Source organism: Somniosus microcephalus, unplaced genomic scaffold, assembly GCF_052327205.1.
Source record: "Somniosus microcephalus isolate GS21.2 unplaced genomic scaffold, FLI_Smic_1.0 unresolved_chr1, whole genome shotgun sequence".
NCBI classification, from domain to species: domain Eukaryota; kingdom Metazoa; phylum Chordata; class Chondrichthyes; order Squaliformes; family Somniosidae; genus Somniosus; species Somniosus microcephalus.
This window is the reverse complement of record NW_028225179.1, coordinates 134100146-134111992: the sequence shown is the minus strand read 5'-3', so window position 1 is coordinate 134111992 and position 11847 is coordinate 134100146. Positions and strand designations below refer to the sequence as shown.

Below are 11847 nucleotides of genomic sequence, written 5' to 3'. Positions count from 1 at the left end.
CTGAAAGCGGGTTGAATCAGGAAGTGCTGAGCGTGAACATGGCTTCCAGGCAGCAGCCCGAGAGTTGGACCGAGGAGGCAACTTGTCCCATTTGTCTTGAATTCTTCACCGATCCGGTTTCACTGGAGTGTGGGCACAACTTCTGCCGCTCCTGTATCACACGGTGTTGGGAAAAGGAGAGAAACTCCTGCCCGGAATGTAGAGAGGAGTTTCCGGAAAGAAACCTCAGGACCAGTCGGGCCTTAGCCAGTCTGGCGGAGAAAGCTCGAAAATTAAACCTGGATCCGAAAGAGAAGGAAAATAAACTTCACTGTGAGGAACATCAGGAGGAACTGAAGCTGTTTTGTGAAACTGACAAGAAACTGATCTGTTACACTTGTATCGTTGCGCGGGAACACAAATCCCACAACTTCATGCCGATTAAAGAAGCTGTTGAAATCTACAAGGTAAAATGGAACAGATTTTATCACCTGGTTATTTTATCACATTTCCACAGTCCAGCCCTTTCATTCTGTGATTTTTCTCTCCCAATCCCAGGATCAGCTGAAATCCTCTTTAGAATCTCTCACCGAGAACAAATCGGCGGTTCTGGAAACGGAACTGAACCAGAAACGGCGGATTTTCGAAGTTAGGGTGAGGTCTCCCGGTGCTGATTCTCGGTTAGTTTTGTTCCCTCTATCGCGGTACATGATTACTTTTCACCTTTCATTTGGTAGGGGCAGTCCAGCAGTCTGCAAACCCGCATCACATCCGAGTTCGCTGAAATGCACCAGATTCTGACTGAGAAAGAGCAGCAGTTAATCGGAGATCTCAGGGGAGAAGAGCAGAGGATTGTGGAAACAATGGAGAAAAACCTTCGAGAAATTCAAGAGAATTTAAATTCTGTTCAGGAGAAGCTTTCAAAGTTGCAGAAACAGATGGAGCAACAAGACGCGCTGACATTTCTGAAGGTGAGGATTATATTGCGGGTTAGTTGCAGAATAAGCGATGACAAGGTTGAAATAAATGCAGCATTTGCTGAAAAATTCGAAACTGATTTAAACCGAGTGTTTTGTCTATTCCGGGGCGGATCTGCTGTTGTGACTGAACTAACCGACTCCCGCACTGTCTGCAGGATCCGGGATCGTGTTCCCGTGATCGTAATACTTAGGTTGTAATTATTTCTGTGTTCCCAAGAAGTGAATATTCTCCTGGAGCTCACATTACAATCCAGTTCGTTACATTGTGTGTGAGTGTGTGGGTGTGAGAGTCACTGTGTCTCTGAGTGAGACTGGTGTTCAGTTCCAGTTACATTGTGTGAGTGTGTGGGTGTGTCTGGTGCGGTGGGTGTGAGAGTCACTGTGTCTCTGAGTGAGACTGGTGTTCAGTTCCAGTTACATTGTGTGAGTGTGTGGGTGTGTCTGGTGCGGTGGGTGTGAGAGTCACTGTGTCTCTGAGTGAGACTGGTGTTCAGTTCCAGTTACATTGTGTGTGAGTGTGTGGGTGTGTCTGGTGCGGTGGGTGTGAGGGTCACTGTGTCTCTGAGTGAGACTGGTGTTCAGTTCCAGTTACATTGTGTGAGTGTGTGGGTGTGTCTGGTGCGGTGGGTGTGAGAGTCACTGTGTCTCTGAGTGAGACTGGTGTTCAGTTCCAGAACCTGACCACACAAATCAGATTTTCCAACTGCATCCTCTTTCTATCGGATGCTTTTAATTATTTTTGGTGAAATTTCTGCTGCCTAGTTTTCAAATATATCCTCTTTCTATCTGTGCGGTCCCAGCAGTGAGAATTCGGAATTACCAGCATCTTGTCACAATGTGGGTGTAATTTCTGCTGTCCGGATATAGACGGTCAGTCTCCGTCAACTCAGATTTGTGGTTTATTGGTTTCAGGAGGAAACGTGTCAGGAGAGGAGGTAGGACACACTATTTACTGAAACTCTGCACAATTTAGTAAAATAACTCAGCAAAGAGTTTATGGTCAATTTATAACATCAACTGTTTAATATTTACAGGACTGGTGAGGACTATTGTAAACCATCATTAGCAGATGGCAAGCTGTCGATCGGAAAGTTCAACGGCCCTTTACAGTACACAGCGTGGAGAGAAATGATAGACGCCATTAACCCCGGTAAAACTCTTATATTCCTTTTCCTGATTTATCAATCCAGATGAGAGGAGCCTAAACCGGTTCCCAGACCCCAGATTAAATCGTCACTGATGTCCGTGTCTGGTCTGGAGGTCAGGATCTTGGCCAATATTTTAAAGTCAGCATTAAGGAGTGTGTCCAGTGTCCGCTGGGAGCTTGTCCTGTTTGGAGTGAAGAGCACAGTCTGGGTCTCCACTCCTGGTTCCTGTGCTGTCCATAGGTGGGGCGAGTGTGAGGAATGCTGATGCGGGGACTTCCCATTCGGGACACTGAACTGAAGCATCACTTTGGGTTGTCCTCTTAATCAAATTTCATTCGGATGGAGCGGCCTCCTTCTCCAGGAATGTGTGTCTCCAGAGTAATGGGGAGGTTGCTGGTGATTAGTGTGACTGTCCTCTGCTCTTGGCTGAGGAGAAGGCGGCCAGCATTTGTCCCACCCACTCACTCATAAACCTGGTGTGTCCTGAGGGCGATGAGGAGGGTCTCCTGTAGGAATGCCGCTTCCACCTGTCCTGCTATGTCGATCAGTTTAGTTTTGTCTGATTGTGTTGGAGTCTATTGAGATTTATGGATATCATGATGTCGGGTTTTTATAAAGTTAGTTTCCCTCCTCCTCTGGGTTCTCTCTTCCCCTCTGCAGCAGTTCCCATTCTTTTGCTTCTTTTGCCCTTTTTCCCTTCCCTTCTCTCTTTCCTTCCGGTGTCTTTACCTTTCCCCCCCTTCCGTTTGGAAGCCCCGCCGTAGCCTCTGGCGCCGATTCCTTGTGTGTTTCTGAAGGTCCCTGGGTCACTCTGCAGCCGCTGAGAACAGCAGGGGACCGGGGGGGCCGCAGAGTTCCTGGTCGGATCGCAGTGGGCAGCAGAGGTCAGAGCGACCCCAGGAGCGTAAATCCCCGGGTCAGAGCAGATTCCAATAACAGAACCTGGAGCCCTTTAAAAACACCGCAGTTCCCGGGAATCCCCGAATGGTCATTTTAAAAAGGGAAAGTGTTTGAATAAATTACAGCAACAAACTAAACCGCTCACTGTGTTATTGTAACTTTCCCCCAGCTCCAGCCTCTCTGACTCTGGATCTGAACACAGCGAATCCCTGGCTCATCGTGTCTGAGGACCGGACCAGTGTGAGACTCGGAGACAAACGGCAGGAGCTCCCTGACACCCCGGAGAGGTTTGATCCCTGTCTCTATATCCTGGGATCGGAGGGATTCACATCAGGGAGACACTACTGGGAGGTGGAGGTGGAGAACAAGACATGGTGGGGTCTGGGAGTGGCCCGAGAGTCTGTCGAGAGGAAACGGGGATTCACACTGACACCTGAGCTCGGATACTGGATTGTGTGGCTGCTGCCCGGAAGTGGCTATTTTGCCCGCACCTCCCCCTCACAGACCCCCCTCACCCCGAGTGGGGATCCCCGGAAGATCGGTGTGTTCCTGGACTATGAGGGCGGACAGGTGTCATTTTACAATGCGGACAACATGTCCCATCTCCACACCTTCACCCACACTTTCACTGAGAGACTCTTTCCCTTCTTCTGTCCGGGACTGAGTGAGGGCGGGCAAAACTCCGTCCCGCTGACAATCTGCAGGGTGAAAGGTCACTAACAGCTCCATCCCATAATTTCACACCGCCTACCTGCCTCCTGCCAGCTGCAAACTGATGGGCGTCAGTCTCAGTCACAGGTGGTGCGGATGGTCCCAATGTCACCCGAGGTCAGGGCGGCTACAACCGAGTGACAATGTCTTGTTGGTGATATTTGTTTGTTTAATCGGTGCAGTGGAACAAACTCGTGGCAACTGCTCCAGAGACTCCTGTAAAATTAAATTTAAAAACTCAAAAACATCGAGAATCATCGGGGCCCAGAGACAGAGAGAATTTAAACATGGGCAGAAATACACCAAGGGAACCACAGACTCAAGATGGGAAGAAAAGGTAAAGAGGGGCAGGAGAGAGGAACTAGGGTGAGATAGAACACCAGTGGGAAGTACATGACAAAGAGGACCATCCGAGACACGGCCAATTAAATAATACCCGAGGGAAGGAAAAAGTAAAAGGGGACACGAGATAAGAAGTAAAATCAAAAAGGAACAAAGGGTTTTAAAATCAGTTAAACTAAATAAAAATAAAGACTTGCATTTATATAGCGCCTTTCACGACCTCAGGACGTCCCAAAGCGCTTTACAGCCATTGAAGTAGTTTTGAAGTGTAGTCGCTGTTGTAATGTAGGAAAGGGGGCAATGGGTGAAATATAAGAAAGGGAAACTGCCGAGAGAAGGTTGATGAAGATGCACACCATGAGATGTGTTTGTTGTGGGATGGTCACAAATGAGGGAGCCCCAGATACAATAGAGGGAGGAAGAGATGTGAAAACAGTGTGTTAATCAGTAACCTTACAGTAAGACTTATGGCCTTAGAGAGCAAGGAACATGAACTTAAAATGTAGAGTAATAAGGAGCTGAGAGCACAGCAGAGTGAGCTGGTAATGGAGTGAGCTGGGGACAGAGTGAGGACATGGACAATGGGAATTTGGTGGGAGTGGGAATTCGGTGTAGAGGGGGTAGGATCTGCTAAGTACATTAACTGAGGGACAAAATGTTATTTTTAACTCAATATTAAAACTTTGAAGTTGCACAGGAAAGGATTACTTTGTACATTGTGGAAATGTGAGATTTTGTCTCCCAGCCCGAGATACAGGAGAGTTTTAAGTGAGGCATTAGAGAAGACCATACTGGGGGTCAGAGTAGTAGAGGAGACCCCAGTACCTAGAGGAGGAGGGGGGGCCTCTGTCATGAAGGGGGCCCGAAATCATGGTCAGGTAGAAGAAAGTTAATGGAGGAATTTCAAGTGTGGTATTTCCTGAAATAATACCCGTGCCACGTGCTAGTGAGGAGACGGAGGGTAAGTAGGCAGACCAACTTGGGCTTTGGTGTAAGGAATCAGTGTTTCCGTTCCTCAAACAGTGGGACACACAGAATCATAGACAGAGGAGGTCAGTCGACCCATCGTGCCTGTGCCAGCTCTTTGGTAGAGTTATCCAATTAGTCCCACTACCCCGCTCTTTCCCCATCGCCCTTTAATGTATTTCCATTAAAGTATTTATACAATTCCCTTTTAAAAGTTACTGTTGAATCTGATTCCTCCACCCTTTCAGACAGTGCTTTCCAGAATACGATAACTTGATGCATAATATTTTCCCCCTCATGTCACGTCTGGTCCTTTAGCCAATCACCTTAAATCTGTGTCCTCTGGTTACCGACCCTTCTGCCACTGGAAACAGTTTCTCCTTATTTACTCTATGAAAACCGTTCATGATTTTGAACACCTCTATCAAATCTCCTCTTAACCTTCTCTGCTCTAAGGAGAACAACACCAGCTTCTCCAGTCTCTCCACATAACTGAAGTCCTTCATCCCTGGTACCATTCTAGTAAATCTCTTCTGCACCCTCTGTAAGGTCTTGACATCCTTCCTAAAGTGTGGTGCCCAGAATTGAACACAGTGCTCCAGCTGAGGCCTAACCAGTGTTTTGTAAAGGTTTAGCACAACCTCCTTGCTTCTGTACTCTATGCCTGTATTAATAAAACCAAGGATCCCGTATGCTTTTACAACAGCCTTCGCAACTTGTCCTGCCACCTTCAATGATTTATTTACACCCCCCCCCCCCCACCCCAGGTCTTTGTGTTGCTGCAGCCCCTTTATAATTGTAGCATTTAGTTTGCATTGCCTCTCCTTATTCTTCCCACCAAAATCTATCATTTCACTCTTCTCTGAGTTAATCTTCACCTGTCCTTGTTCACCAGTCTGTCTTTGTCCTCCTGAAGTCTGTTTCTATCCTTCTCATTGTTTTCCACATTTCCAAGTTTTGTGCCATCTGGAAACATTGAAATTATACCCTGTATACCCAGGTCTAGGTCATTAATATATAAGAACCTTACAATTGCCATAAGCCTTCTTTTTCTATTTCATTTTAAGCTCTAGCTTTGGATGCCCTTCCTTTTCCCCTTGTGGCAATGTGCCTGCTCTGTACCTGAACCATCTCCTCTTTGAAGGCCTCCCATTGGTCAATTACTGTTTTGCCTACCAATGTTTGATTCCAATCCACCTGGGCCAGATCCCTTTTAAACTCACTAAATTTGGCCCTCCTCCAGTTAAGTATTTTTAGGCTTGATTGTTTCTTGTTCTTTTCCATAACTATTCTCAACTTGTTCATATTATGATCAATATTCCCCCAAATGCCGCCCCCACCCACCAGCCTCCCTCCCCACCCCACTGAAGCATGCTTCACTTGCCCCACTTCATTCTCCAGAACTAGATCCAGCACTGCTTCCTTCCTCGTTCGGCCAGAAATACATTGACCAAGAAAGTTCTCTTGTACACATTTCAGGAAATCCTCCCCCTCTTTGCCCTTTACACTGTCACTATCCCAATCTATATTAGGGAAATTGAAATTCCCCATTATCATTACTCTATATTTCTTGCATCCATCTGTAATTTGCCTGAAAATATGCTCCTCTATTTCCTTTCCACTACTTTGTGGCCTATCATATACAACCATTAGCCAGTAATATTAAGTTCCCACTCCTTCCCTTCTTTCACCCAGGTCTCTGTTATTGCCACTATTTCACAGTCCCATGATAGAAATGCTTAAAATGATGAAAGGCTGGGACAATGTCGGTAGAAGCAGACTGTTTGCAGTGGTTGAGGGGTCAAGAACAAGGGGCGATAGATCAAAGATTAATGTAATAGATTTAGAACAGGGAGCAGGAGAAACCTCTTTACACAGAGAGTCATGAGGCTGTGGCATTCACTTGCAGGGTTAGTGGCTGAGGCAGAAACTATCTCAACATTCAAGCTTAGACTGGAGAGAAGAAGAAAAAGGGGTTGAAGGGATATGGGAACAGGACGGTTAAATGTGAATAGAATTACTGGTTTTGGTGGAGGGTAAATGCTGATATGGACTGGTTCTGTCAACTGGTCTGTGTCCATGTTGTAACTTTTATGTTTTTCTCTGTATACTCACTCAGACACTGTACACTTGGGATTATGTTGTACTTAAGGTGTGAACCAATGCAACTCATCACTGTACGCAACACTTTTCATTTAACTGCACTTCCATTTACTATCTCCCAATAATTTGTCCTTATTCTTGGGTGGGGAAATAAATAGAGCAAAACTGGTATTTGGCATCCACGGGTTAAGTATGTAAAATGCACGTTAGAGAGCTGAATAAATCAATCAGGGACCAGATATCTCCAGATATATTCAGGGAGGGACGGGGAGCGGGTTCTGTCGGTGTCCAGGGAAGGGGGAGACAGGTTGGGGTTTGGGTTGGGGGAATCCTTGGTTAGACCACAGTACTGGCGGAGGTAGGCTGTGCCCTCCCTCTTCACCTGTTCTGTCTCTTTACTGGTCCGCTGTACTTTACCAGAAACTTGTGTTTTAGTTTAATTCAAACTTTCTCTCCGGATGTTTCATGTTTCCCATCTCTGCCATTTTCTCCCTTTTGTCTTAGGGCTCTCGCTGCTTTAGATTTCCTACGACCTTTGTTCATTTTGTGGCCTGCAGTTACTCATTGGTTGCGCTGGTCTTTTCAGCACAATTCGTCCGAATCGGTGTAACCCGTGCAAAAGATCACGGAATTTTAAGCACAAATTACATTCAGCACAAATCAGTCTTCCGCGATCTTTTGCACTGGTTTAAAAAACATTGCGCTAGAAGCAGGCCCCACCCACAAGAATGGCCAGGCCCCCAGGATGAATTAATCACCAGTGGGAGTTTCCACTAATTGTGCTCGTTTGCAGGCCTTCGAGGAGGCTCCAAAAATTAATCTGCTTGTTTTGGGTGCAAGGACACCAATAGGCACATCTGAAAAAATGTCCACCGTATATTTTTTCTCAATTTACGAATAAACTGACTACTGTACCCCAATATAAATCACACATTAGCTGCATATTTTTAAAGTTATTTTCTGTAAATTAAAATCGGGTTATTCACAGTCATATCCCCTGTAACTGGAGCAAACAGCATTTCTGGTAACAACAATGCGTTCTCAAGTGCCTCAATGGGTGCATTTCAAAAGTGAATTTATTTGAACAGGAATTTTAAATCTTGCACTCCTATCACTGGAAAAGAGTTAATCTGGTCTCCTGTGGATATAGGAAAATTATATATTATATGCATATATACATGATAGCATTTACACAAATATAGATAGCTATCCGAACACCATAGGAGACAAAGCAGTCCGCTTGATCAGCAGCCAATTCCCCACGTTCAAAATCCCCTCCCTCCCCCACCTTCAAAATCCCTTCCCTCCCCCACCTTCAACATCCTCTCCCTCCCCCACCTTCAACATCCTCTCCCTCCCCCACCTTCAACATCCCCTCCCTCCCCCACCTTCAACATCCCCTCCCTCCCCCACCTTCAACATCCCCTCCCTCCTCCACCTTCAACATCCCCTCCCTGCCCCACCTTCAACATCCTCTCCCTCCCCCACCTTCAACATCCCCTCCCTCCCCCACCTTCAAAATCCCCTCCCTCCCCAACCTTCAACATCCCCTCCCTCCCCCACCTTCAACATCCCCTCCCTCCCCCACCGTCAACATCCCTTCCCTCCCCCACCTTCAACAACCCCTCCCTCCCCAACCTTCAACATCCCTTCCCTCCCCCACCTTCAACATCCCCTCCCTCCCCCACCATCAACATCCCCTCCCTCCCCACCTTCAACATCCCCTCCCTCCCCCACCTTCAACATCCCCTCCCTCCCCCACCTTCAACATCCCCTCCCTCCCCCACCATCAACATCCCCTCCCTCCCCCACCATCAACATCCCCTCCCTCCCCCACCTTCAACATCCCCTCCCTCCCCCACCTTCAACATCCCCTCCCACCTCCACCTTAAATGTCCACTCGCTCCCCACAGGCCGGTCGCAGTAACTCTACAGAACCTCCCTGACCCCCAGCCTCCACCACCTTGGTGGACAAGAGCAGCAGGTGCCTGCGAGCGCCACCACCTCCAAGTTCACTCCAACTCACGCACCATCCCGACTTGGACATATATCGATGTTCCTTCTAACGAAAGAAAACATAAAATTGTTTTCCAATAAAAATGGACACACATTGAGGACCAACGTGCAGACATAATCCTTCTGGATAACACCGAGTGGAAATCCGGTAAAATTGAGTTCGATTTCTACAGGCAGAGGAGGAGATAATGTCCATCAGAAAAAAACATTCAAATTAATCGTACAGGGCAGGCACTGTCCTTTCCCCCTCTGGGACTGGGCGGTGCAGTGGGTCAGACACTGTCCTTTCCCCCTCTGGGACTGGGTGGAGCAGTGGGTCAGACACTGTCCTTTCCGCCTCTGGGACTGGGTGATGCAGTGGGTCAGACACTGTCCTTTCCCCCCCTGGGACTGGGTGGTGCAGTGGGTCAGACACTGTCCTTTCCCCCTCTGGGACTGGGTGGTGCAGTGGGTCAGACACTGCCCTTTCTCCCTCTGGGACTGGGTGGTGCAGTGGGTCAGACACTGTCCTTTCCCCCTCTGGGACTGGGTGGTGCAGTGGGTCAGACACTGTCCTTTCCCCCTCTGGGACTGGGTGGTGCAGTGGGTCAGACACTGTCCTTTCCCCCTCTGGGACTGGGTGGTTCAGTGGGTCAGACACTGTCCTTTCCCCCTCTGGGACTGGGTGGTGCAGTGGGTCAGACTCTGTCCTTTCCCCCTCTGGGACTGGGTGGTGCAGTGGGTCAGACACTGTCCTTTCCCCCTCTGGGACTGGGTGGTGCAGTGGGTCAGACACTGTCCTTTCACCCTCTGGGACTGGGTAGTGCGGTGGGTCAGACACTGTCCTTTCCCCCTCTGGACCTGGATGGTGCAGTGGGTCAGACACTGTCCTTTCCCCCTCTGGGACTGGGTGGTACAATGGGTCAGACACTGCCCTTTCTCCCTCTGGGCCTGGGTGGTGCAGTGTGTCAGTTTCCCCCCTCACCGCCCTCTGCAACTCTCCCCTCACTGCGCTCTGCAATTCCCCTGTCACCGCCCTCTGCAGCCACCCCCACCGCCCTCTGCACATTCTCGATACAGAAATTTTCAAAGTGTTAACTGAATCTCAAATCCTATTTATGCACTGATATCAGGACAAATATCCCCCTCCCAGCGGCTGTACTATCTCAGTGAACCTCTCTCAATATCAGCGAGTTTAAGACAAGCCACAGATTAATCCAAGGAATTCAGGGACATTTCCTTCTTCTCGCTGGATGACTCAGTTGTGAAACGAGTACTGGGCACATGCCGATTATTTTGCTCGTGCCCCAGGCTGTTGAGTCCAGACACATCCAGCTGAAGGATTTAACCCTTTAGTTGCCTCAGTGCCACCCCGCAGGATTACTGTATTGGGAAATGTTCTGAAGGCCGACTATTTTGCCGGTGGCCCAGGTTCTGAATCCCAACCCGCCCAAGTGAAAGATTTAACCTTTACTGTGAGCTCAGGGCCACCCCGCAAGGTGCGTCCGCCCACTGGGACAAATGGTCCACTTTGTTTTTTGCGCTGTTACTGAGATTTATCTTGTCAACGTGTGTATCGGTTTCTATTCTTGGAATTCACGAATTAATTAGGAATACAAGTTTCAGTTTTATTTTCCTGCACCCGCTGCCCTTTGTAAGAATACACCATTCACGGTAAACTTGACTAAAGTGACCAAATTTAATGTACGACAGGTTTTGAGGGCCTGGCTTCACATTTGTAAAATAAATGATGTGCTTGCAAGCTGTTGTTTTTCTCCAAATGATAAGACTTGAAAATTCTGTGAGAACAAGGAGTCAACCCTCAGGTGTAAAAACAAGGACTTCTTCAGGCCTTGGTTCACCAAGTGTCAAAACAGATAGGAAAGTGAGAGAGAGACAACAAGGCTATTCACACAGTGAGGGACATGAATGCTGTGGGCCAGTTGCCAAATTTTGGGGTATAAAAGAGGCTGCAAATTGACCACTCGCTGCTGCAGTCGAGGGCAGCTTGGTCAGTTGCCAGTCAAATTCATCCGTCTGGTCACCGCCGAGTCGACCTCTCACTGGTGTTAGTACGTCTGTGATTGCTTATGATCACTTGAGCTTAAAGTAAATGGTTATATTCGTGTGTGCTTACTTGTAATAAGTCAATGACTTGAGTACGAGTTGTTTTACTGTATGATCCGTGCCTGCTTACTTGTAATAAGTAAATGATAGAGTGCGGGTTGTCATGTAATATTTTGTGTGCTTTCTTGTAACCTCTTGTTGATTTTAAATAAAGAATAGTTGACCCTGAAACCTTTTTCTCGAGTTGTCTGTTCCTCAGGTCTGAACTCGAAAACTGGCAGATAGAAGTTCAAAACAACCTGAATGTCTTACACCTTGTCCTTCTAGGCGGTAGAGGGTTTGGCAGGTGCTGTCAAAGAAGCCTTGGTGAGTTGCTGCAGTGCATCTTGTAGATGGTACACACTGCAGCCACGGTGCGCCAGTGGTGGAGGGAGTGAATGGTTAAGGTGGTGGATGGAGTGCCAATCAAGCGGGCTGCTTTGTCCTGGATGGTGTTGCGTTCCTTGTGTCTTGTATGAGCTGCATCCATCCAGGCAAGTGGGGAGGATTCAGTCCAAGCCTGAATACTGAATGCTGCATGCGGGCATCGACTGCTTCATTATCTGAGGAGTTGCGAATGGTTCTGAACAAGTTGAAATCATCAGTAAACATCCCCA

General features: G+C 47.8%; 1 protein-coding gene across 1 annotated transcript; it reads left to right on the top strand.

Moving 5' to 3' along the window:
• Positions 1-8: 8 nt before the first annotated feature.
• On the top strand, positions 9-11422 carry LOC147095896 (zinc-binding protein A33-like). Its single transcript, XM_085974894.1, has 6 exons — positions 9-446; positions 538-633; positions 717-950; positions 1872-1894; positions 1994-2109; positions 3177-11422. Exons 1-6 carry the CDS (start codon positions 39-41, stop codon positions 3725-3727), a joined length of 1428 nt encoding a protein of 475 aa, XP_085831020.1. The 5' UTR covers positions 9-38; the 3' UTR covers positions 3728-11422.
• Positions 11423-11847: the final 425 nt, after the last annotated feature.